Here is a 26,557-nt window from a genome sequence, read left to right as displayed (position 1 = left end):
CGATTTCTTTTAAATGAAAACGAGTAATTGCCAGCGGAAGGTTTTCTGTTCCTGCGAACCTTTCAACAGTCGGCAGGTGAGGGTAAGCGGGGAGCCGGGTTGATGCTGGATCTCGTGGTTACTGTTGCCTCTCTCTCTCCCCTCTCTCTTCTCGTTTTATTCTCCTCTTTCTTTCTCTCCCTCCCTCCCTCTCTCTCTCTCTCTCTCTCTCTCTCTCTCTCTCTCTCTCTCTCTCTCTCTCTCTCTCTCTCTCTCTCTCTCTCTCTCTCCCTCTCTCTCTCTCTCTCTCTCTCTCTCTCTCTCTCTCTCTTCTCTCTCTCTCTCTCTCTCTCTCTCTCTCTCTCTCTCTCTCTCTCTCTCTCTCTCTCTCTCTCTCTCTCTCTCTCTCTTTTCGCCCTCTTCTCCCCTCATCCCTCCCCTTTTTACTCCCAGTTCCCCATCCTCATCGTTATTCTGAAACGGTGTGAAAGAGAATGGCCACTTATAAGCTTTATCCACGCGGAGTGTTGATAGTCCGGCCACCGTAGCGACAATACCCGCCACCCCGTGCCCGGCATTGCTAATCAGCTCTAGTTTCAGATGCAGGTCGTTGCGATGGGTGTTGCAAAAGGACGTCGCGTGATGCTTAGAGGGAGGTTATTTAAACATATTTGAATAGGTTCTTGCGAGAGGCTGGCGGGAGCAATATGGGCATACTGTACAGTAATAACCGGCCCGCGGAGTGACGGTTAAACGGACTCTCACAGCGGGCATCGGCGGGGCGCGCTTTAAATCCTGCCCGCCATACCCGCCGGGCATTCTCTGTTGTTGTTGCACTTGAATTCGACTCTGCAGACCATCTCCATTGCATGTGTTGCGATTCCATGGGTATTTTCTTGGTACATCAACGGAAGTGCAAAAGGTTAGGCGCGGAGAGGACCCGCGTGAAATGAATGAATAGAGGATTGTCGGATCTTGTGTCGCTCTCCCGGAAGATGGGATGATGGTATCGGGTTTCTGTTTTACCGGTTGCTTTGTTTTGTTTTTGTTTTGTGCGAGATGACGTCATTCTATAATGTAAAAGTACGAAGTTTTTGTGCTTGCACGTGAAGCGGTACCGACAATTCGCAACTTGCCTACTCGGTTGTCATAATTACAAAATGTAGGTATAAGATTGTTCTCACACCTGTTTTCTCTTTTTCTATTTTTAAAGAAGAGTCCAATCCTACATTTTTTTCTCACCTCCGCTATCTTACATTTCAATTTGCATCCTTTTACATCCATCCCTACCTACAACACGCAGACCGGCGCTGCAAGTCCGTATCGGAAGCTTGCTACATTCATGCGGTTTACCTGCCTGTGCCTGACCGTCCTCGAGCCCGGGCAGCGCGCTATGGTCTCGGGGCTAAGTGGCGGCGGCGGCGGCGGTGCGTGACTCGAAACCACGGATCACGCAGTGTGAGGCGGACCTGCTCCTTTCGGCCACGTGGAGGGAGTGAGAGTCGGTGGAAATCGGTGAGAGTGAGAAATGGAGGGAGGCAGATGGATAGGTCGGTAGGTACTACACAAGGGTAAAGGGGAGGAAAGCGTAGAGGAAGGGATAGGGTGGGATATGTGGGTAAAGGAATAGGGTAGGATGTTTACGGATCCTGGCTAGGGATCGGGATAAATGGATGCTGAGCAACGCCCTGCGTGCATGCATTAGGCGATGAAGTGCAATCGTGGCGATTAGTATGAAAGCGGGAAAGGGGAAAGATACTGGTGTTTGTGTGTGTGCGACTGTGTGCGCGTACGTGCGTGTTGCTAATGTATCTCGGTCTTCTTAGTGGCGGCCTTATATAACGATTTTACATCTTCGCATGGCCCGGGTCCATGAGAGAGCGCCCATATATTCTTCCTCGGCTCTTGCTTGCTTTATTCTCGGTTCTTTATTTTTTTTCCTAATTTCCCTTCCTTTTCTCTCCTTCCCTTCGTTCCCATCGCCACCAACCTTCCCCCCCCCAACAGCGTTGGCCTAGCATTTACCAGGCTCTTGGAGCGAATAAATACAAATAATCACACTATACAGAAACGCTGGTCTTGGCTGCCCGCCGTTGAGTTATTGATCGAGCGCAACCCCTCAGCTGTCGGGCATGTGTAGCCTTTGTATCCACTGGCGGATTGCCGAATTGCAATGGGTATAACATGCGGATCCATCTGCTTCCATTCGTAGCGCTGCGGGGAATTTCCCAACTGAAATGCAACGTCTCAACTGCAGTCCGTGTAGTCGGCCATATCGTGTTTTGGCCGAGATACTCTAGCGATCATATGATGTGTGTTTTAATTTTCTTTGCGTTCGATTATTTGTTCCGCGATCGTATGCCTGTGTTACGTAATGGGTATGATTGTTTGTAATGCCGTCATTGTATTTAAAGGATGGTCTGTGAGGATGAGCGAGATCGATGCAAGGAGAATTGCTATGACTTATAGGGGATGCAGGGACTTGTGTGGGATTAGAAGGGAACTGCGGAGAGGACCAGGCTTATGGTAACGTGCGTGGCAGATGTTTGTTTGTTTGTTTTTTCTTATTGCGTCCCGCTTGTTCCTCTCTCTCTCTCTCTCTCTCTCTCTCTCTCTCTCTCTCTCTCTCTCTCTCTCTCTCTCTCTCTCTCTCTCTCTCTCTCTCTCTCTCTCTCTCATATGTATATATATGTCAAGTCTTCCTGATAAGATAATTTGATAGTTCTTGGAAAACGTATAAGATGATTTGCTTGGACAAGGAAAAATATTTGGACTTCAAACCTTCACTGTAACACGACCTGGTAAAGGCGTTGGATAAAGACTTAGTCAAGATTATCTTGAAAAAAAAAATTACTGGAGAACTGGTGCGGCTGTCCTAAATTTCATAGTCGTTAGAGATTAGTAACATTATAGCCCCACTCCCTATGATGGGGCTTCGACACCCATATAATTGATTAGTGGACACCCTTTCCCCTCCCTCTCCCCTTTCTGTCCTTCCCTCTTACCATCCTCACTCCATCGATCTATTCCCTTCTATCATGTTTTGATCTTCCCCTCTTTCCCCTCCCCTGTCGCCCCCCCCCCCCTTTTTACCCTCGTTATCCCGTGCTTTTGCTTTATGCTTTTCATTCGTTTTATTGTATCTCTCTCTCTCTCTCTCTCTCTCTCTCTCTCTCTCTCTCTCTCTCTCTCTCTCTCTCTCTCTCTCTCTCTCTCTCTAACTCTCTGATTCTGATAAAGGATATTTTTGGTGTTTCACAATGCTCTGTTGTTCACTTCTCTGCTCTATTCCCATGTTAGAACAGGAGACTTGTCTTTAGTGTTCGTGCCGCGGAAATGCTTCTTTTGGAGAAGAAAGTAAACACGATATGACTTTTTACCTTGGCAGCAAGTGATGATGCAACGGCCTGCAGTAAAGGAGTGAATGAGAGCTTTGATTGAGTTCTGAATGGGGCGCGGGTGTTGTGCACACAAGGCGGCGGGGGCGGCTGGCCAGGTGTAAACAAAGATCAGCTGTGTTGCAAGAAAGATGACGCTTTCTTGCCCCCAATCGGTAGCGTGACCTCGTCGATGCACTGTAAACACTGTCATCAGGGTTGCCAGATGCTAATGCCGGACCTCTCGCATTGATGACTGTTGCATGTCGACGGGCGGCGAGGACAGTCATCAGTGTTGGTAGGATTCCTTGCATCAGGACAGGATGGTTGAAGATGGCTAGGGGGTAACCTCACCGGAAGTGAAGAAGTTTCTGCCTTGGGAAGTTCTCATACGGGTTGTTTTGCTGGACTCTTACTTGTTATTTTCTTTGATTTCAAGTGAATTCGTTCCCTACACGGAAAAGTGGTTGTTTTAGAACGAAAGGGCCCTTGTGATGAGCACCCACCCAAGCCCCTTGGCCGGAGCCACTGCATATCCGGAGCGTCCTAACAGCTGTGTTTGTAAACTTTGTTGGAGTAATTACCTCGCAAGGCACGGAGGAGAGGGAAGGGAGAGGAGAGAGAAGGGAAGGAGAAGTGTGGTGAGGGGAAGGGAAGGGAAGGGAAGGGAAGGGACGGGTGGGGTTACCGTCTCACCCTCCCCTCTTCAACCTTGCCCAGCGATGAAGAAGATACATCAGACACATGGCTCTGACAAGGATTCACGTGACTGATAAGTTGACTTGGTTTGTTATATTTGTGCGGCGTTTGCTTATCACAAATATATATAACATGCTATCATGTCATTATCCGATAAAAATGACTAATTTTAATGTATATGCTATCGGTCTTGTTTTTATGTTCTGTGGGTATATGATGTGCTGACTGATTAAGTAATGGAGAACGCAACAGTTTTGCTCAACAGGCATGTGCATTTACATCAGCTGGGGAGGCGGCAATATATATGAATAGGAAGACAGATATTTATATGTATATTTTATCTTCATTTTCCTTTGTTATATATTTCTCTCTCTCTCTCTCTCTCTCTCTCTCTCTCTCTCTCTCTCTCTCTCTATATATATATATATATATATATATATATATATATATACATATATATAATATATATATAATATGTGTATATATATATGTATATACATATATATATATGTATATACATATATATATATATATATATACATATATACATATATATATATATATATATATATATATATATATATATATATATATACATAATGTGTGTATGTATGTATGTGTGTATGTATGTGTATGTATATGTGTATGTATGTCTATATACATATATATATATATATATATATATATATATATATATAGAGAGAGAGAGAGAGAGAGAGAGAGAGAGAGAGAGAGAGAGAGAGAGAGAGAGAATAAATAAGAAAGGAAAACGAAGATAATACGTACATATAAATATCTATCTTCCTATTCATATGTGTATGTGTATATATATATATATATATATATATATATATATATATATATATATATATATATATATATATATATATCCCTTTCCTCTCTTCTTCCCTCCCCCCTCCCACCCCCATTTCTCCCTCACTTTCGCTCCACCCTCATAACCTCAAGAGTAAGCCACAGGCCTATATCCCTACCCCCTCTTCAGCGGCACCAGGTCGTGGGTGCTCCTAAGGTAGACGGTGGCTAGGCCTTTATCGTCTCTCGGCGCCGTTGTGTTTACCCTCCCTCCCTCCCTCCCTTTCGCCCCCCTCTCCCCTCCCCCTTCCCCTCTTGCTTCCCCTCCCCCTCCTCCTCCCTCCCTCTACCCCCCACCCCACCCCCGCGCGATGACTCACGTGAGCTGGATGTAATAGTCAGGCTCACACACTTAGGGCCCTCCCCAACACCCAACCCGGACCCCCAAGCCCCTACTAGCACTCTTCAGAGATCCTGTGCTCACGACACGTCTTATTATTACTTGCCGGAATGAATTCAAGTTGTTTGTTTTTCCACTCCATGAATATCTTGTGCCAGTGCATGTGCACACGGGCGAGTCTTGTAAAATACACACACGCTCACGCGATGAAGCTACAATAGCGCTTTACTGAAAGGACGGGGGGGGGGGGGGGTTAAGCCAGGGTCTATGTTTTAATGGAAATTAGTGGGTAGGAATAAAACGCGCGGGCTGCATCGGAAAAAGGAAAGAAAGGAAGGAACTCGAAGGTAAAATGGCCATACCTGGCAGCCCGGGGGTAGTCTGAGGCTCTTTTTTCAAATCTTAAAGCTCTGGATTTGGTCTGTGTGACGACTATCGATCCTAGTGCTTGTCGCAGCCGGCGTGTAGGAGGCGAAGAGGCTGAGAGAAGAGAAATGGAGGAGGAAGACCGAACTAGGAGTGACGGTGGCGGTGGTGGTCATTGTAGATATTCCAAGAGCCGATTTGTACCATCTGTTTTGATGTGTTTTATATGCAGTTGGACACATTACAGTTGATTTTGCCATGTAATATTTTGTAGAAAAGTTGTGAGAAGACAGTTTGATGTACTTCTATAGACAGCGGAACACACTTTTAATTTTGTCACGTGTTATTTTGAAGGAAACCTGTGAAAAGACAGCTGGATGCATTTTGTCTACAGTGGAGCAGATAGCAGTTCATATTGCCACACATTATTTTGTAGGAAACCCGTGAAAAGTTGTCTGCGAGCTAGAGGTGGATTATAAAAAGATGATCACCGTGTGGTTAGGCTATTTGAGGGTGTCTAGTGTTCATCACAATTTTTGTAAATCTGAAACTCAGTCAATGAGTTCGGTTACAGTTCGTCTCGCGTTCAGCTCTTGCTCAACGTTATTATCCAATGCCTCTCAGATGAACATGTACGTAACACCAATCCGACATAAATCCAATGTGGTCTCCAAGCACGATTACGTTGTTTTTTTTAGACCTACCGCCTTCATCTATTGAGCTTCCCCTAGTAGTGCCTGGGGTCACGGCCACTCCCCAAGGCCATGTCAGCCGTCTGGTGCATGTCGCCTGCATGTCTGTGTTTTCTGGCCGCGGCGCTAACGAATGCTTTAACAATGGGAGTAAGTCACGACTTGATCAGCGGGAGGTACGTTGGCAGAGTAGGCCTTTTGTGACTTTTTGATGAAGGTCTCCGCCTTGGGTTCCTGGGAATGACAGCGGTGGAAGGTTTAGCTGACTTTGTGTGATCTATGTTTGCGGGAAAGGATGGGTTTGCCTAACGCCGTAATTAATGCTGTTACTTGTTAAATTGTAGGAAACCTCTAAGAAGATACTTTGTTGTATTCTGTATACAGTGGAACAGAATACAATTTTTAGTGTATTATCTTTTTATTGGACATTTGTTGAAATTGTTCCCAGTATTCTTTGTGTATGTTACTTTAGATTGTTAGCTTCCTCACAGTGCTGAATCCGAAAGGGGGATCATAATCATTTTGTATTGTTGTTATGGAACCATTACTATGAGTTGTGGTTTTCTTTTGCCTGTCATTTCATTCCGAAACGGTGCACTTTACCAGCATTTCTTGTTCCAGGTTAAACGTAAGCGTTCACGAGAGCGACTTGTACTCAAAATGTTTCGTTTCTGGTCGCCCTTCGCGGCGGAGGTTACCAAGGCTATGCTTACGAGTAGTAAAACAAACGTGTCAACAACAACAAAAAGATAATAACGATAATATAAGAATCAAAAGAATACAAAAGATAAACAGGAAGCGGCCGCCTATCACGAGAGACAAGACACGAATATGCCTTTCCCAAAGACATCCTCTGTCGCTCTTGCCCTCGCTAATGGTGCCCTGTGCCCTTCGCCTAGGATAACCTCGCATATATTATTTCCCGGACGCCATCTGTTTCTATAAATGTAAGAGTGTTAGCCGCGAGAGCGTTGTTCGGGTGGTCGTTGGGGTCGTGCGAGGCTGGTCGGCCTTCGAGCGCCTCCGGAACGTGGGCATCCGGATACCTATGCTGCTTCTCTTCCTTGGGATGGACTCGGTGTCTTCTGGGGTTCGGGAATTGGGCGGAAATGTCCGACGATCGAGGTGATTAGAGTCTGGCGCGAGATCTGGTTTCCTTCAGGTTCTTCGTATAAGGTGTGTTCAGGGTTGTGTTTTATTTCTTGTTTTTGTGTTTTGCGTTCTTGCTACTTCTTAATGGAATTTTACAATTTTCTTCTATTGTCAGTTGTTTTTCTTTTCCTCCCTCTCTCCCTCTCCGCCCACTCTCCTCCTCGGTCCCTCTCTTTCCTGCTTTCACTTAGTGTGTGTGTGTGTGTTTTGATATGAATGATTTCTGTTAACACTATTGGGTTTTCGTTGTTTATTATTATCCAGTCTCCATAACGCGCAAGATTCACGGTCACATTAACGCCCCCAATTTATTTATGTCTCATCCACGACCCGCTCGTAGACTTCGATTTTCAGTTAATTAAGTTTTTTTTAACACGTTGTTTGTGTAGTTGATGGATTTCTCTCTCGTGGGTGTATTTGTTATGTAGTCTGTGGATGTGATTCCGTCGTTCTGATTTTTGTTTATTTATTTATTTTATCACTTATTTGCTTATTTATTTGTCCCCTGTGACTCAGCAATGTTGATTTTAGTTTCTGGTATTTTTTGGAGTTGGGAAAAGTCGCGTGGCGATCTTTTATTTATTCAGTAAGTTCTTCACACGCTGCAACTTGTAAGCTTTTTCAATAGATCCTCCCCTCCCCCCAGAGTATGAAGAGTTACGAGACTTCAGCTTCCGTGGCCCGAAGTTTATTAGACATTGTAGTTCCACGACGACCGTGAAATGCCAGAGAATGAAAGTGTAACTGTGCCTTCTTTGGAGGACATGAAGACGTTTCATTTACATCTCAAGAATCAAGAACAGTGGTTTCCAATTTTTTGTGAACCACCTATCTATCCCACCTATCGATGACCTTGTGCCCCTCAAGGATAATGCTAGTATTTGTCTGTATTTTTTTAAGTATATATTGAGCATTGTGGTGAACCTTAATTAGCAACGTTCTCTATCTTGCATGGCAACAAGAGAAAAAAAAACTTTGGATGCTTAGGAATGGATAAATAACTAAAAGGTTAGGAGTAAGTCGCGAGTCCCATGGAAATCGGGTGAACCAGATGGGGAAAAAAGCCCCGTGTTAGGTTCGTTTGCTTGACCGAAACCTCGAAACCGCCGAGTATGGGATGCAATTCTTGAGACAATATTCGGGACAGACTCGAAGGGGCTTTAGGTGGCGACCGCACGTCCTTAAGCGGCTCACGAGGCGGGAAATGCGGGTGTGGGATTGCTTGTGCTTGCTCTTGAGGCTCTTAATGGCGTGGTATCTGACTGCAGGTAAGACTCGGTTATTGATTGTGGGCGTCTCCTGCTGCTGCTTGTGTTGATTCACCTGCTGTTGCTGGCGCCTGTGATCGAGCCAGTAGTGTCTGCCAACCAGCCAGCCTGTCTGCATGCCTTGTTGCCTAGCTTGTAGTCCGTCCCGCTTCGCCTCGTGGTCGTCGTCCTCGTCGGACTCCCTCATGGCTAGTAGCAACTGTTTCGCTTAGTGTCCGTAATGCATTTCTAAATAGGCTATTTTGCCGGGCTATTTACCTCTGCGGGAAGGACAACTAAAGCAAGCCTCCGTGGTTTTCGCTTTAATTCTTCTTCGTTTTTTTTATCATACTTTCTTCGTCTCCATTAAGCCGGAAACGGAGTCTTGCCTTGTAGTAGATTGCCTCTCGTCTTGGCCAGAGGCCGAAAGGTGTCAGGTAGGAAGTAGACAAGTTCTCGGTGAGCTGCAGGAAACAAGCCAGCCATTGGTCGGTAAGGTCAGGAGGCCAATTGTTTGCGGGAAGATAAATCCAAGGAAGAAGAAGCAAGGTGCGGCGAGGAACAGGCTGGGTGCGAGGAAAGGGAAACTGCCTTGAGAAAGTCATATTCAGGCGCGGTTAATTGCTCCGATGATTTGTGGAAGGTGCAAGACGACTGACGCAGCCATGACCAGTGTGACCTGATGACGATGACGCCTCGCCAAGGTTACCGACTCTCTCCCATCCCCCGTCCCGCTCCCCTGCCTTTTTCTCAGGCGCTGGGACGGGAGGCTGACAGCGGCAGCGGCCGCTTCTGTCGCAACAACACTCACCCACTCACCTCCGCCTGTCTGCTCGGCCGCCGCCGTCACCGTGCAGTCCGTGTCATTCCTCGTGTCGGACACCAGCCTGACGGCGATTCGCTCGGGTCGCTTGTTTGCGCGTCCGCCGAATGCACAACAGTTGACTGAATTCGCACCAAGATTGGAAACTGGAGAAGTTGCGAGCGAGTCCTGGCGGTGTTAACACGCGCCGCAGTCGTTCTGACGGAGATTAACATGGCGTGAATACATAATGAGCCTGGCAGCGAGCGAATGAGATCTACTCCATCTTAGGCTCCTTAATATGGGCTGTCGATAAGAGCATCGACGCCCGCACCGCCCGCACTCTAGTTGGAGCCATCCACCCTCCCTCTGTGCTCAGGAGATACACACGCTGTGTAACCTCCGCTTGCGGCCTCATCTACACATCTCTCCATTAGTGTGAACTCTGCCCACAAACGATTTAGTTTTACCCGAAGACCCCTCCCCATTAACCACAAACCTCAGTACCATACACTCGTATATACTACTCACACAACCTTCCTACGCCATCTACAGACCTGTGGAGAAACATGTCTTTTGCCGCCGCCCGCTTCCAGCTTCCTACTCCACCGGACGCCGCTCGGACCCTCAGCCTGCATGGAACCTTCCGCTTACTCATACCGCAATTCATCCTACCCCGCCGTGCCATGAATGGTGTCATGAATAAATGTATAAAGGGTCGGGCCGCAACTGGAAGAGCAGCTCCCGCGATGACGTAAGACGGAGGGGGAGGGGATGGAGAGAGAGTGATGGGGAACTCTTGTATTTATTTAACTTGCGTGACTAGTCTTGGGTGTCGAGAGGCCTTTGCTCTCCAGTAGTTTTGTTTTATCTGGGTTGAATAATTCTCGACGTTTTTTTAGCGGCATGGAATGACAACCCATCCCCCGCAGTGGACCGAGGGTGAGCCGGAATTCGGATCCATGTCGTGACGGAGATCAGAGTAGGTGCGTGGAGGTGCGGCGGAAGGTTTATGCTGATCCACAGGATAGCTAGATGCGAAGTGGATACATACGCGCCGTGGTTTCCTCCCACAATATGGAATCATGTTCTCTCCCACAGGCGACTAGTGGCGTTTGGTGCGACACTGTAATTACCCATAGTTGAGCAGGATCTGTGTGGATTATCTCCCCTTTGCTTACCCTGCCCCGCCTGCTTATCGCCCTTTCGCCCGCCTCTCCCTACCCTTCCGTGGCCTGTTCCATCTCAGCATTTCCTGCCAGGCCTCCTCTCCTCGCGGTCGTGACGCAACAGCTTCGACGGCACGCCCGGGGGCGTTCTCTTCCCATCCCAATTATCAGCGCAGTGCATCCGCCGCCCCAAGACACCTGCCCTCGCGCTCCCTTCGCGCTGTCCAGCCTGCCACTCCTTATCGATTTGCCATTTGTATCTGTCGAACTTTCTGAGTCATCTCGGCTTCTCGCCCGACGCTCTTAGCGGCCGCCGTTAGTTGTTGCTGACTTCATTGCATTGATTGCCGGCTGTACCTGCCTGCTTGCCTGCCCTGCCGCGCTCGAGATCGCAAGCGTTTCCCAAGCCCTTCTTCAACCGCTTAGGAGTCGGGTGGTCGAAGCGGAGGTCCTTGGATGTTATCGTTTATCACGTCTTTCCTTGTTAGGCACTCGGTATTTTCCATCGTATATCTTTCTCGCGTGGCTCCTTAAGCGGTGCCTTTCCTTCTGCTTGTGTTTGCGTGCTTTTATGATTTGGTCGCTGCTGATGAGTTTGTTTGTGTGTATGTTTTGTTGTTGTGTTTTGCATGCATAGCTGAGATTGCATACAATATGGTGTCCCCGATATAGTATGTACGAAATATTCAAATATTTAAAGAAATGTGCGAAGAGCTACCCCGTTATCGAAAGGGGTAGCTCTTATATAAATGACGAGTCGTGATAACTTGCGGCACGATATCGGCAACGCCAGCCCATGGGTCAAGCGAGGTTAAACATGAGCCAAGGGTCGAGGAAATGTGGAGGAAGGAAGGGAGAGGCAAAAGTTAAGAGAGGCCGGCCAGTAAAGACGAAAGAGAGAGGATATGTTGCAAAAGCTGAGAGGAGAGATCACGGTCACTCAGTTTCCGCTGCTACTTTTTATTCGGCGTCTTGCAATGGGCGCACGATTCAACTCACCAGCGATATTGGTGATAAGAGTTCGGTTCCGTTGCCTGCTTGTGCTTCTGAGTCGGTGGTCTCGGGATTACGTCATGGCCGGCAGAAAGTGCTCTCGCCGGGGAGAGGCTGAGGTCGAGCAAAGAACCTGTGCCATTATAACAGGCGTCTGTTTTTACTCGGATTTTGTGCTTTGGTCTTTCCGTTTTTATTGTTGTTTTCCACTGAATTAGCCCATAGGCGATTTCCTGCCGGTACGATGATTGAAGATGATGTGGCGATATCTCTTTTCGAAGGCCCGAGATATGTGTGTGCTTCTGATAATAAGTTTAGATTATATTTCCAATGATAGAGCAACTGTACAAAGTACTAACATTAATCTTTCCAAAACAATCTACACTGATAAGAAAAGTGGAAAGATTTTGCTGTCCTTGTAGGTAACTCCATGGGTTTATGTGACTAAACAAAATCCGATATGAAATATGATCTCATAGTTAGATTTTTCTCTCTCACCAACTTAGTCACGTCGAGAATGTCTTTTTATTTTTTGCAACTTAGTTTTTGTTTATCCTCTAAGCGCATCCATTTGATATTAATGTGATTAACAACTGCATCGTTTTTATTACAGGAACGGTTGGAGCGTCTACACAATGAATTCAACGGGCAAGTGTCATCCCTACAAGTGGAATTAACAGAAATCAAGAATATCAAAGAGGACCTCACACGCTACATCCGGGAGCTGGAGCAAGCCAACGATGATTTGGAGAGAGCCAAAAGGTAAAGGGAAAAAATAGGGATGTGTGTGTGTATATATATATTTTTTTTCTCTCTCTCTCGTTTAGGTCCGACCTTGCTGGCGCCGTCTTCTCTATTTTTCGTTTCCATCGTCTTTGCCCCTTTTTTATGTTTTTCTTTTTTTTTACTTTTTTCTTTCATTTAGAAGCTAGTGGAGGGGAATACTTAAAGCTGTCAAGGTGGAAGAGAGAAATGGAAAATCTGGCTTGGCTTTTATAGTTTGCGTGAATAAGTGAACTTGCAATTATTTTTTTTCATATTTCGGTGTTTTATTGAGTGTACACAATTTGACAACCGCACACGCACACACACACACACACACACACAGAGACACAGACACACACACACACTCTCTCTCTATCTCTATCTCTATCTCTCTATCTCTCTATCTCTCTATTTCTCCAGCTCTCTCGCACACACACTCACATACACACACACACACACACACACACACACACACACACACACACACACACACACACACACACACACACACACACACACACACACACACACACACACACACACACACACACACACACACACACACACACACACACACACACATACATACACACAAACTTTCTCTCTCTCTCTCACTCACACACACACACACACACACACACACACACACACACACACACACACACACACACACACACACACACACACACACACACACACACACACACACACACACATTCCAATTAAAGTTAAATTGTAAAATTCTAGTCTAGATAAGAAAAAGGAGCTGCAGAATGACAATGATTTATCTATATTTGAATGTTAGATGAGCTGACGAGAAGGAGAGTATTTGCTTCATTAGAATGTAAATAGCTGTTTTGTTAGGTCTTGACATAGTCTTAATTATTCAGCTTCACTTGATGTCACAGTTCTTTGACTGATTTGTTGAGGTTCTTGTCTGTAGTAAGTAACAAGTTATTTGCTGAAAATTTATGTTCATTGTTGTGTAAGTGTTATTTTTTATTTCATTTATTTCTGTCCTTTGCTCTTACTCAAAGAAATATACAGAATGGTTTATTGTTTCCAGGATTTTAGTTTATTATAGATTTTGCAAAGCTAAATTTTGATCAAATGTTCTTTTCAGAATCAAAAGTCCACCTACTGAGCATAAGTGAAAGCTCCCAGGACTGCCTTTTTTTCTTCTTCTTTGCTTTTCTTTTCTCATCTTTCACATAAATATTTCCATTATCTTTCATCTATTCCTCAATTTCCATTTCCTTTTCCTTTCACTTTTTCTTCTTACTTCTTAATTTTCTTTTTCTTTCTCCCTCATGTTATTGGTTGTCTTTTCCATGGTATTCTGTCTACTGCTTCCATTTTCTTACTGCTTCTGCTGCTTGTTCTGATTTTTCCTCTTACCTCATTTCTGTGTTTTTCTTTCTTTGCTCTTTCTTTTCTTCCTCCTCCTTTTCCTCCCTCTGCCCCCCCCCCCCCATCCTCCTTCTCCTCCTCCTCCCCTCCCCCCAATCCTCATCCTCATCCTCCTCCACCCCCCCTTAATCCTCTTCATCCTCTTGTTTACCCATCCTTCTTCTGTGCATTCTTCCTTCTCCTTTTCCTCCTTACTGCTAGAAATATTTTTTTTACTCATCACACCCTAAAATACTTGAGTAGGATGAAGTGAAGTTCACTCTAAAGACAAGGCTTTTGATGAATAGAGCTTATGTTTGATTCATTTAGAGTTGCAGTTAGAATATTATAGCAAATCATTTACAATTGTTCTGAACTCCATCTACGGTTATAATATTTACTAATTAATTTGTTGGAGATAGAAGTACATGTTTACATGCTTTGATATTATTTTTCTGTTTTACACAGTGAAGGCTTCACAAGTGTTTAGTCATGTACTAGGCCTACCTGACCTAATTTATATTCACCATTTCTTGAGTTTATTTGTTTTTTAATTCTCATTATTACTATTTTTATTTATGATAACATTAGAGTAACAACACTGATAAAGAAGATAGTAATAGAAACAATTGTTTCCTCAAAGTTTTCAAAGAATGGAGTAAATAGATATGGTCAGGTAGGCCTAGCACTAGAGCTTGGGGTGAATATTTATGTGTAAAAGAAATAATTAAAATCAAACCAGAACATGTGCCAGGGATCAGTGACTTAAAGAAAATCATTAATTTTAATGAAGTAAAGAGAGATTCTGAATTCGATATTATTTTTCCAGGGCGACAGTGACATCATTAGAGGACTTTGAGGCAAGGCTAAATTTAGCAATCGAGCGAAATGCCTTCCTGGAGTCTGAGCTTGACGAAAAGGAGGCGTTGAAAGTTATGGTGCAGAGACTGAAGGACGAAGCCAGAGGTGAGATATACATGAGATTGAAATCAGTTTGCTTACTGTACAATTTAGCTGAAGTTTAGCTTGGTCTTGGTGTTGTTTTCCATTACCTATTTTATTCATTGAAAGTAAGGGGATACTTTTAAGAGATCACAAGAGGAAAAGATAAAGAATATTAGAGCTGAATTACAAGGAATAATGATTTGATATAATACAGAGACAGGACGTAGAGTTCAGCTCCTTCCTGTATTACTTAATGCAATATCTTTTCTCAGTAGTATACATCACAGTTGGGCATTGGGTAGCTTCCAGGCTGTTTTATCTCTTCATTTAACAAATTATTTGCATTCTTTGTTCAAAATATAAAATTCATATATGTACTCTATACCCGAGCATAGAAAGATAAAGCTGTCAAAATTCGACAGATCTTCGGCAGGAGCTGAGTGTAAAAAACAAGGACGACGATGAGCCAGATAATGACAAAGCTCTCCAACACCAGCAGAATAATCACCTGCACCTTCAACCACCTCCCAAGTTACAGCCTCCCCCTCAGACAGTCTCCGATGAAAACGTTGATTCCAATAAACTCGTTTCCAGCACACAACTCACAGATTCTGTTCCAAGCACACCTGTAAAAAGTAAGCTGGCAGATACCATGGCTTTGGCTTTGGTGATTTATTCCAAAGTTTGTTTTGATTATTTGAGAATCAAATGGTGTTGAGTGTTAGAGCTAACTTTTTGAAGTTAACACTGGATTATGCTGATAAATGCATGTTAGGTCTTGAGTTTCTATTTTTATAATAGAATAATTCTTTTGTAACACAAACTTTGCTTTCATTTGTGTTTTTTATTTTTCTTCTTCTTTTTTTAGGAAGTGTGATTTATATTATAGATTTTATTTTTGTAAGAAAAAGTTATATTTGTCTAGGATGAAAGAAATCATGACTGTTTTAGGAAAAAGTAATTTGCTTTACTTGTATTACATGTAATACAATATTATTTAGATAGATGTAGAATATGAGAATTAAATGTAAATAGTTCTGTATTGTCTTACGTGATCAGTTTAATTCCGAGACTGATTATTTTCCCTGTTTTTTTGTAGGGAGATTACAAAATTCAATCAAGAAAGTAAAAGGGTTAGCTACCTCATCATTGATTATAAAGAGAGTAAGGAAATCATTACTGATGCTCTTGCAGCCATTATATTTCCTTTTTAAAAATGTGATTTGTTTGTGCATGTACTGGTACTGTATGTCCTTAACCAATGATAAGTTTTTAAACACTAGTATTAGTCTTAGGGTAGGATATGAAATAAATATGTCATTAAAAATTGGATTATTGGATTCATATTTGATTGTGATCAATTTTTAAAGATTTTTTAAAACCAAAAACCAGATTTTTTTATACACAGTTTGGTTGTTTGATAGAAAATACATGTGTAATAGTAATACTAAAAATGTAGTCCCTAGTACATAATAATCTGGAATTTTTATGTAGTTATTTCTCTCCAATGGTATGACTGCATTTTGCCTAAGATTGATTCTTTTTCAGAGTTGTGTTTTGTAGATGTAATTATTCATAGACAAGAGTATTGAAACACAGGATGGATTGTGTAATTTTGACAATATTTATACATATACATTTTTGTAAGCAGTCACTGAAGAAGGTGAATGCCATATTTAGAAGTCTATTTACAGATCTTTTTTTTATTTATTATTATTTTTTTACAGCACACCCTTTGCACAACATAAACAACGGAAGTGTACCAATGACGCCATCAGCAAGGATATCAGCTCTCAATATTGTGGGAGACCTTTTAAGAAAAGTGGGGGTAAGTTTTTCTAATCTCATTCTTTGTAAGACCTTTTTTATAGAACAGTATATAAATAATCTCATTAATGGTCTTATTTATTTATTTATTTATTTATTTATTTATATATTCATTTATTTCTTTTCAAAGGCCTTTTGCATGATATTTAACAAATTTGATGAGGTTTATTTAAGTGATAAGTTTACAGATGAGTTTATCCGGGGTGCATATTTTACAAAGGGAAATTGTGATTGAAGTAAAGGTGTTGATCGCAGCTGGCGTGCTGCAGCGCACAGTACATGGCCAGTGCTGTAACTTGATATCCTTTCCGCCAGGGTAACCATAACCCAAAGGCGGAGGGGGTCTGGGGACACACTGCGGCAGAATCAAGATTGTCTTGTAAGAAAATCACAGCAGATAGTCAATATTAAGCTTTAGCATGACACTTCACAAGCCACAGATTCAGAATGCTTGTATCATTTTTTTTTCTCTCCCCTTAAATTCTGGATTTCATAATTTGCATCTAAAAAAAAAAAAAAAAAAGTTTGTGCTGAACACACATTAGCTGGGGAAGAAAAGAACATATGTTTATCTTTCTATTTATCAATAGTCATTAGAAAGTTTATGGAAAAACTCAGGCAGTCTTCTAAATTCACACCACTTTTCTTTTATGACTAAATCCTCACCTCTGCCAGAGTGAGTTTCCAGATCCATTGTATCTGAAGCTTTCTTGTACACCTAGCTGCTTCATTTGTAATTTTTTCTTTGTTGATGGGTAGTACTGGGGTTATTCTTATTTTATTTTTTTTATAATGGTATTATTTCTTTTTTTATTTATGGTTTTGAAGTGAATTATATGCTATGTTAGATGTTTGTTTAGTTATTTTAGTCAAGCAGAGGAAAATTCATTGCCAGATGTACAAAAAGGTTAGCCTAGTTTGATCATTTTACTGTGTAAGATGGAGAGAGTTGGTAAAAAGAACTAAATATTTGATGAGCTACTTATTTGAACAAGTTACCATTAAGTTAAAATATTATGGTGAAAAAAATAAGAATTATTGAAATTGTTTAAAATTCATATAGGAAAACAGGATTTGTTGATTTGTACCATTAAATGTTGTTGTGATACAGGTGACGTGTTGATGCCAAGTTATATTGTATGTAAAACACACATACCCACGTGCACACACACACACACACACACACACACACACACACACACACACACACACACACACACACACACACACACACACACACACACACACACACACACACACACACACACACACACACACACACACACACACACACACACACACACACACACACACACACACACACACACACACACACACACACACACACACACACACACACAAATACGCATACACATTTTGTTTTAATATTCGTCATAGGAAGGGATTTGTTGTTTAAAGATATCTCTTTCTTTCAGTTTCTTATGACAATATTGGGGTATCCTTCTGACCTAGATGAATTTTCAGAAGATCCCGTAAAACTAAGGGTACACAGCTAACCATTGCTGGTAATAGACCAGGAACCAAAACTGTTCAAGCTTGCATAAGTCCTGTATACATAGTGCAATTAGTATTGAATTGCCTTTTTAACTGTGACTAAAGATTTTTCCCTAAGTGTCCTTTGAATGTTTTTTTTTTTTTTACATGTTACTAAAAAGTGCTATTAAGTGCATATATTAGCAGTAACCTCAGAGAAGAAGTGAATTTCTTGGGATATCCCTCTAGAGCCATTATTTAGCCACTTATTTTGAAGAACAAGTGTGTGACTTTTGACCCTGTGTGTGCTACCAGCTTTGAGAAGGATTGTGTCATATAGTAATGCAGTTGACAAATATATATGTATCCTCCTATTTTATTTTGAAACTTCTCAGAGCAGTAAATTTGTTCAGAAGAGATTTCTAATGTGTGAAGCACAGTCTTGCTACAGGGTGTTTACTTTGCCATACATTTCATCTTTAAGTGTTTTCTGTTCGTAAGAAGTGGAGGGACAATAATGATTTTATAGTTTTAACTTCTTATTTATATAGTTTAGCCATTATACTTTTTTTCTTTTTAGAAATACATGCTTTTGGGTTGGTAGGAGGGTTAGGTTATGTAATAATAAAGTATGTGAGTGTGTACATGTGTGCACAAAAGACGCATGGAATCACAGGGAAAGAAGGGAGAGAGAGATTTACCTGAAAAGTTTGTCACGTTGATTTTTTTTCTTGCATATTTATTTATTTATTTAAGGTACATGATTCACAGGAAATGCAAATTAGGAATAGAATGTATGTCATCCTGTAGGGTTTTGATCTGTGAAATGGCCTGTGTGTTTTCCCTCATTGTAATGTGACAAGTGGTGAATTTTTTGTTTGTTGAAAATGTGTTGAACTTTAATTGATGTGTTGTGATGTCCTGGATGGTATGTGTCCTAATATTAGGTTTGATTTAACATTGCATATAATAGAAGACCAAATTACTCAGTTGCATAAATACCTGAGGGAAGTGCTGTTTGCAGGGAATTCATCATCTCAGTTTGGGCACTTCTGGGTGGGTGGGTGGGGGGTGGGGGGGATTAGGGCCTGTATAAGAGAGAGAGAGAGTGTGTGTGTATGTGTGTGTGTGTGTGTGTGTGTGTGTGTGTGTGTGTGTGTGTGTGTGTATGCGTGCGTACGTGTGCGTGCTCATGTAGTTGGGTAGATGGCTGTGGCTGTGGCTGTTCTCATGCGTGCACGTGTGGGTATGTTTGTGTGGGTGGGTGATAGAGTGAGTTTGTCTGTCTGTTTGTTTGTTGGCTTGTTTCAGGGAGTGGGAGGGTATGTGACCATTTTTCTGTGATTATGGGGAAGATGAGATCATCTATGCTTTTTTCAATAGGAAATATGTAACATGATTAAAGGCAGTTTTATTGTGGTTATGTTTGGCAGTAGATGCATCACATAAGTTGGATAAAATTGTGATACCACATAGACGTAAAAGACCTGACTTTAAAAGAAAAAGTTCAGTTGCAGAAGTATTCTTTAATTCTCAGTGTAAAATAGCTTCTCCCATTCAAACCATCCTGTATCCTTTATGACTCGGTGGATTTGAAGACTAACCAGTGCATTTGGCAGTGAACTTTATTAACCTCTAACTTCTAACACATTTTTCTCATATGATTTCAATATTGAATATCCAAATTGTAGTAGAGGGAAATTTGCAAAAAAGATTTTCACCATCAGTTAGTTATTTCTGTACGTGTGCCGTATTTTATGATAAAAAAAAAAGACTAGCTAAACAAAATTCTTGATTCCTTGTCATGACCTAAGAACTAATGAATTACCACTCTCTTCTTGATTGGTTATAAATTGTAAATATAGAATAACTACCATGGGTAACATTAACAAGGCTGGTAATGGTATCTCAGGCACTGGAGTCGCGTCTAGCCTCGTGTCGTACACTCGTGAAGGACAACCAGCGCCCCCTCAGCCTGCCTCCACCCGGCAACCACTCTGCCAGGTAACACACTAACGCCCAAACCATAAACTGGCAGCAACTGTCAGCAAGCACAGACTGGGGCACTTGTTCTTGCATGAAAAAGTATCCAAGCATCGTTACATTTAGTCAGTCTGCTGAGCACATCAGTCAAAGGGTTGTTGGCCAAGGGTTCTTAAGAGACGTAGGACGTCCAAGAGGATGACTAGGACCCCCAGATCTGAGGAATTTTGATGTCATACCTTTGACTGATTGATGAGGCAGCATTGGTAAAGTTTAGTCTCTCACTATAAAGGCACCATCTACCTAACTTATAAAAAGATAATAAGTAAATGATATGCATTAGAAATAAATGCATATTAGACATAATACTGCCAAACAGATTAGCACAGTTCTTGATTGTCTTTCCCCTAGGAGGCGAAAGTCCACACAGTTTACTGTAAGTTTACCATAATTGCTGGAGAATGAAGAGTATCCATTCTTTGTGGGCACTTGGATGATTGCATGGGCCTAACATCTTACCTGCCGGTTGTGGACTGTTTCCCCTTCATATGACTATTCTTATAGAGATAGGAAAATGATTGAATAGTTTCTGTCAGTGCAACCAAAATTTCCTGTCACTATTTTGCTTAAGCTAGTGAAGACTGCCTACAGCTTGACTGAAAAGATGAATCCTGCATGACGAAAGACTTGCTAGTTGTGTCAAGATCTACATGTGTGTGTATTTCCTTTTTTTTTTTTTTTTTTTTTTTTTTTAGTTTATTATTTTTTTGTTGTATTTCAGATTTTTAGGCTTCTTATATGTATTGGCTTTTTACACTTAGTTGCACAGTGTGGTTGCATTTCTACCTTTGCCTTCACCTTTTGTTTTTTGCTTTCATGTGTCTAATTGTGTATTTATGCTTAAGTCATAAGATATTTTTTGATGATTATGTATACTTGACCATGCAAGAAATTTTATAGTATGCCCAAAGCAATTAGTCATTAAACATGTAATAGGTGTTTGTATCCTAGAGTTGTACCCTACATATCTCCCACTTTAATCAGTATTATGAAGTATATTTTGCATTGCTGTATGATCCTCTTATTTGGTTTTATTATTATGACTAAGCCCTAAACAGCCTAACCTCGTTAATTCGGACTTAGGTTTAGCCCGCATTAACTTTGCTTCAGACAGGTATTTGAAAACAAGAGCCTAATTATTGTATTAATAATTTATGATGAACTGTAACGTATTGTAGTTGCAACGTTGACCAGGTAGAATTAACGAGATTGGACTGTATGGCTTCCAGTTTTATTTTTGAAGGACCCTGACATACCAAAATGCAGTGTTTATTACAAGCAGTGAGCCAGATTTCTAAAGATTCAAAAGTTTGATTTGGCCTTTATAGAAATAGGATATTCACTTACGAACTTGTTTGTTTGAAATGTAAATGTTCATGGCCACTGCTTGTAATTGTCACGGATAGTGGCTGGTAAAGGGTTGAATGCTTTTGTTTATGTTTCTTTCCTTTTTTGACAGATGAAAATCCAGCAGATTAACAGGGACTTGAATAGGGTGAACTCAGTATTCAAAGCAGGTAAATGTTTGATCAGCTACTTTCTACTGACTCCACATCTGATGCAAGGGAGAAGAAAAAGTTGTGCAGCTGTTTGTTTGCAGCTGATAACCTAGAGGATTGCATTACTAACCAGTTTGAGACAAAGCCCAAGTCACTTACAGTAATGCTCAGCCTAACACATTTTATACTTTGGAAATAATACAGCTATTTTTGTTTTAATGTGAACACTTGTTGGACATCATCTTTAAAGGGATGTCAGATGTTTCTTTACTGAAAAGCTATAGACTTTTTTCACAATAGAGGAGGTATTTACTTCTTCTGAAACAACAAAGGAAGAAAAATTCCATCTTTTGTCCTATAACTAAACTATTAGAGTTAAATATCATAATACTCCTTGACTTCTCTCTTAATTCCCTTGATGCATGCACTTCACACAATAAAATTCTTTTTTATCAATATTGATTTATTAGATAGTGAAAGAAAATAACACAATGTTTTACCTCTTTTTCACCTTTTCTTTAACAAACGTATTCTTAGTTTCTGCATCTGTACTCGACCTTGAGAATAGTTCATTCAGTTTTAGGTCAAACTCCTCCCACTGTACTCTGTGTGATCTTAACAGTGAATCTGTGTTTGATTTTTCTACCTAGAATTTTTTCTTGTGTAAAGAAGGGATGTATGGCAATATCTCTTATACATTTTGATTTCTCACTAGAAAATCCTATAAAGTGTGGAATGTGACTGCATTTTCTCACTCTGGTCTGTCTAGTGTTCTTGGTCCTTCTTGTTCACCCCCTGTACCTCTCTTTATTCAATTCTTTCTTTTCTCATCTTCTACCATCTATTTTTACATTTTTCACAGCATTGTCTTTCATCCTCTTTTTCTTATATCATAATCTTTAGTCTTTTCTTCTGTGGCACTTCCAAGGGTAAAGTTTTTGTTCACATCATCCTTCACACTTCCCATTCCTTGTTGTATATTTTAATACACAAACGGAATCAACTTTTCTGCCCTTCCCATATGCATCTTATCACTAATTATTAGATTTTACCAGTCAGATAACCAATCTTTTCCAACAGTCAGCTTTAGTCACAAATTTACACTTTTGATCTAGACATCCATAAAAGTAAAGCAGTTTGATTAAAAGGATTATTCACTTAATTGGTATTATCGTAAAAGTCCTCATTAAAGTTTAAGGTCTTATCTTTGACCTCTTGCTATATAGAATGGAAACCAGAGGCATGAAAGTGATATATATGTATATATATCTATAATCTTTTGTACTGAATGAAACATCAATGCATATAATTTCATTGTTATCTGACTTTCATGGGTTTATTTGGGGCGTAAGTTTTAGCATTTGTTGTGTTATTACATTAAGCCACAGCTTTATTTCAAGTACTCTTTGCCAGAGCTTTACTTTTTAGATTATTATTATTGTTTGTTTATTTTTATTCATTTATTATATATATTTTTTTCCTTTTCTTTTCTCTCTCTTCACATTCCCACTCACTTATATTAATTCCCTTCTTTCTCTCAACAGAAAGAACCAGCTGACATGCGGCTCCCCCACCATCCCCACCACTGTGATTCCTGCGTAGAGCTACCGTACACCAAAATTGATTCCCAGACAGACTCGAGAGGGAGAGTAGCTGAACGCCTCAAGGATAGACCACGCATTCCAAAACAGTGCTCGATAACGTTAAGAAAAAGCCAGATAACGAATGATATAAATGGCATTGCTTTTTCACACAGAACTCCTGATTTGGCCAGAAAACCTTGTGAATCCAGTTTAAGAAGAGGCAATTCGGAATACATGCCTCGCAGACTACTAGGACGGCAGCAAAGTCAATGCAGTCATGTCTGTGGCAATAGTTACCCCCTCTATGTAACAAAAGATGAATATTTTTTCTAAAAAGGAATCCCAAAAGACTTGTCCCTTTTAAGTTAAATTCACTTCTATGCTGCAGGATTAGGAGGCTCTCCAGGATGTCCTTATATATGTAAATAGTTAGTTTAATTGATTGAAGATATTATTGATGCATCCATTTTAGCAAAGATCCTTTTTTGTTGTGGCATAACAAGTGGTAAGATAATTCTGTTTTGAAATACTGCTGTGTGCACCTCCTAGGTAAGCTTTTTTTTTATTTCAAGTAATTTGCTTTTTAGTTCATCAGGTGCTCCATTTTCCTGCAGTCTGTGTGGAAAATTATTAAATTTAGCAAGCAGATGCCTAAATATCCTGCCTGTTATCTGCATTGTGATAATGATCAAAAGAGCCAACAGGAGGTAACAAAGCACATAGCAGCAGCAGCACAGTGTTAGTGATGGACATCACAGTTAGTCACATCATTGTGATCAAATTAAGTGCCCAAGAATCCCATATTGTGACACGGAAAAGCTGATAAATGCACACCGCCTTTATTTATGACAGTCATCAGTGTTATGGTAGTGAAATGCATTGCAGGCTTATGATCTTGTGTATATGTGTATACCATGGGAATCGTCATGGAAATATCAGCCAAACATTGATGCGTCTTTCTTAAGCATAATTTTATTGATAGTGAAAAGTTTCTTTGCTGTAACTGAGATGTTAAAAGTAGATATTTCAATTTGATTGTACACTGTACTTGTCATTCAAAGTGAATACTCTCGAGTTGTGCTTAAGAAATGGTGTCGCAGCCTCATCTTCTAGTTTCCTCTGTCAAATTCCAATTTTGTACATAATGGTAACTCTTCAGTTCCTTGATATCTCTTGTTACATATTGATATGAGCTGTACCATAGCTTCTTGGTAGATTGGACAATATCACCTATGTAATTTATGAAAGGTTCCTCCTGAAGCAGAGGTTAATGGTACAATGTTTCAGATGCCCAAGTTTTATGTGGCAGATAAGTAGGCTTAATAATCAAGTCTTGAAATTAAATTATGGATTGTATAAGACCTTTTTTTTATGATTGGTTAAATAGGTCCAGTGTTGTACTGTAATCACCACCTCAGAACCAAACAAAAAACCTGTGTAACTAGCCCAAGACTCGGTGATAAAGAAAGGTTATCAACAACTGGGCATATTGTCCCAGAAGACTGCAGTTACCGGGAGTGTCAGGTTTTATCTCGCAATGATGTCACATCTCCAAATATTCAATCAGCAAAATATTTTTCTCCACTTGCTTGGATAAGCCTTTTGTTTAATTTGATATTTTTTATTTTTTCTATATAGTTTTAATATAGATAATTATCAAATTAGTCCCAAGATTAGAAGAAAAAGAAATCTGACCCAAAGAATTTTTTCCAGGATTGACATTGAAAAACATTGGCAACGGACAGGATACAATGTATTCCTTTCCTTTTAAAGAACAAGTGATGAATATTTACATTTTATATTGCATATTTTGTTTATTAGATTGGTCTCTATTCTCATTAAAAATTAGCAGAAACACACAAGCCTTTTTACTATCCTTAACCCCTTATCCCGATTCTTTTTATGCAATGTGATTATTAATTGAGCAATGTGACATTCAATTTCTTTGTTTACAGGAATGTGACAGTTTATATAGAGACAAACAAATGAAATAGTAACAGGATGAAATTTTGAATATGCCACCAACAATTATAAATTAAAAAGTAAAGTTCATTATTACCATGCATGTTTTGTATGTCGTTGTCAAGGAAGTGGGGCATGGGTGGCAGGATAAGAATTAGTGAACAAGACTTTAATGGGCGTGCAATGTCATTAGTTGCCCTGGTCAGTGAGGCAACTGACACCCAAGGTTGAGCAGTTCTTGACTCAGACCCTGACTCTCCTTAACTGTACAGATTATCAGACAAAGGAAAAATTAAATCCTGAGTGGGGCATAATTCACCTAACCCACCTAATCATTTTCTGTATTGCCCATATACATGAAAACTAAGTGCTCAAATGATGCTCAAGCATTACTGAAATTGAAATGGCATTCCCATTAAAGATTTACAGAAATTTTAATCGACTGTCATATATAAATGAGAAAAATACAATTCAACATTTGACTTGCTGAATCTGTACACCATGAAATAGAGTATACAGAAGTATATCCAAGTGAGAAACATAATTTTCTGTAGTACATAGTAAAGATGACTCACTTTCTTGGCTGAGGGGATGTGTGAAAAGAGAAAAGGAATTTCAGCATTTTATGTTATTGCATAGATCATGGTCACAGATTATAAAAAAAACACTAAATACATTTTTCTTTAAAGTCTATTCCTGTTGTGAGTAATTACATGTATTTGATTTCAGCTTTTCTATGATCAATATTTTATATAATTTATCTAAATCAGCAGACAAAATTCAGATTTAAATTTAAATAAATCCACAGCTAGACAACTGATGGCAAGAAAAAACAACTTTACAAAATTGTAAAAGGAATTATAAGAAGCAAAAAAGGTTGATGCACATGGTTTTGTTTACTGATACAGAGGTAAACAATGTCTACTAAAATGATAGACTATTCTTGATCTCAATTACCAAAAAAATATAAAAGTAAATAGAAAAGCAGATAACTTAAATGAATCAATTGCTAAAGACATGCATTTTCTTATCGAATTAGAGCAAAGCTTGTATGTGAGTCTGGCAAGACTATTTACTTCAAATCTCGGGGAAATCACTTTAAATATGAGGTGATCTTAAGGTTGTAAAGACATGCTGACCGAAAATCATAAGGGATAAAGATACAGTAAAAAAAATTTATGGTCTGATGACGCTGAGCCCAGAAACAAGCAATTCAAGGAATTTTACTGATTGACTAGTGAAGGGTGGTGATTAAAACAATTGATTAAACAGGATATACATAACATGGTGCAGTTCAAATCAATGGAACGTCATTTATGAATTAAAGGTCTTTCGTTCTGAGGGTTTGAGATAAACACCGG

General features: G+C 40.5%; 1 protein-coding gene across 8 annotated transcripts in view; it reads left to right on the top strand.

The window, feature by feature from the left end:
* Positions 1-25,091, top strand: part of LOC122258500 (nuclear distribution protein nudE homolog 1) — a 124,408-nt gene extending 99,317 nt beyond the window's left edge. For 2 of the 8 annotated variants that reach the window (XR_015192367.1, XR_006223680.2), the window contains exons 4-10: positions 12,303-12,451; positions 14,673-14,809; positions 15,211-15,423; positions 16,516-16,616; positions 20,022-20,113; positions 21,612-21,669; positions 23,196-25,091. Coding sequence is in view for 5 of the 8 variants with exons in the window: in XM_086552622.1 (XP_086408748.1) it covers positions 12,303-12,451; positions 14,673-14,809; positions 15,211-15,423; positions 16,516-16,616; positions 18,052-18,120; positions 20,022-20,117 (765 nt within the window). In the remaining 3 variants the exon portion in view is untranslated. Of the gene's footprint in view, positions 1-12,302; positions 12,452-14,672; positions 14,810-15,210; positions 15,424-16,515; positions 16,617-18,051; positions 18,142-20,021; positions 20,118-20,503; positions 21,670-23,195 lie in introns of those variants that run through there. The other 6 variants (XR_015192368.1, XM_043024492.2, XM_043024491.2 and 3 more) reach the window with 6 other exon arrangements.
* Positions 25,092-26,557: the final 1,466 nt, after the last annotated feature.

Source organism: Penaeus japonicus, unplaced genomic scaffold, assembly GCF_977035675.1.
Source record: "Penaeus japonicus unplaced genomic scaffold, GWHDUDI00000001_assembly GWHDUDI00000027, whole genome shotgun sequence".
NCBI lineage: Eukaryota > Metazoa > Arthropoda > Malacostraca > Decapoda > Penaeidae > Penaeus > Penaeus japonicus.
Note: the sequence above shows the minus strand (reverse complement) of the source record. Positions and strands in the feature narration are given on the sequence as shown.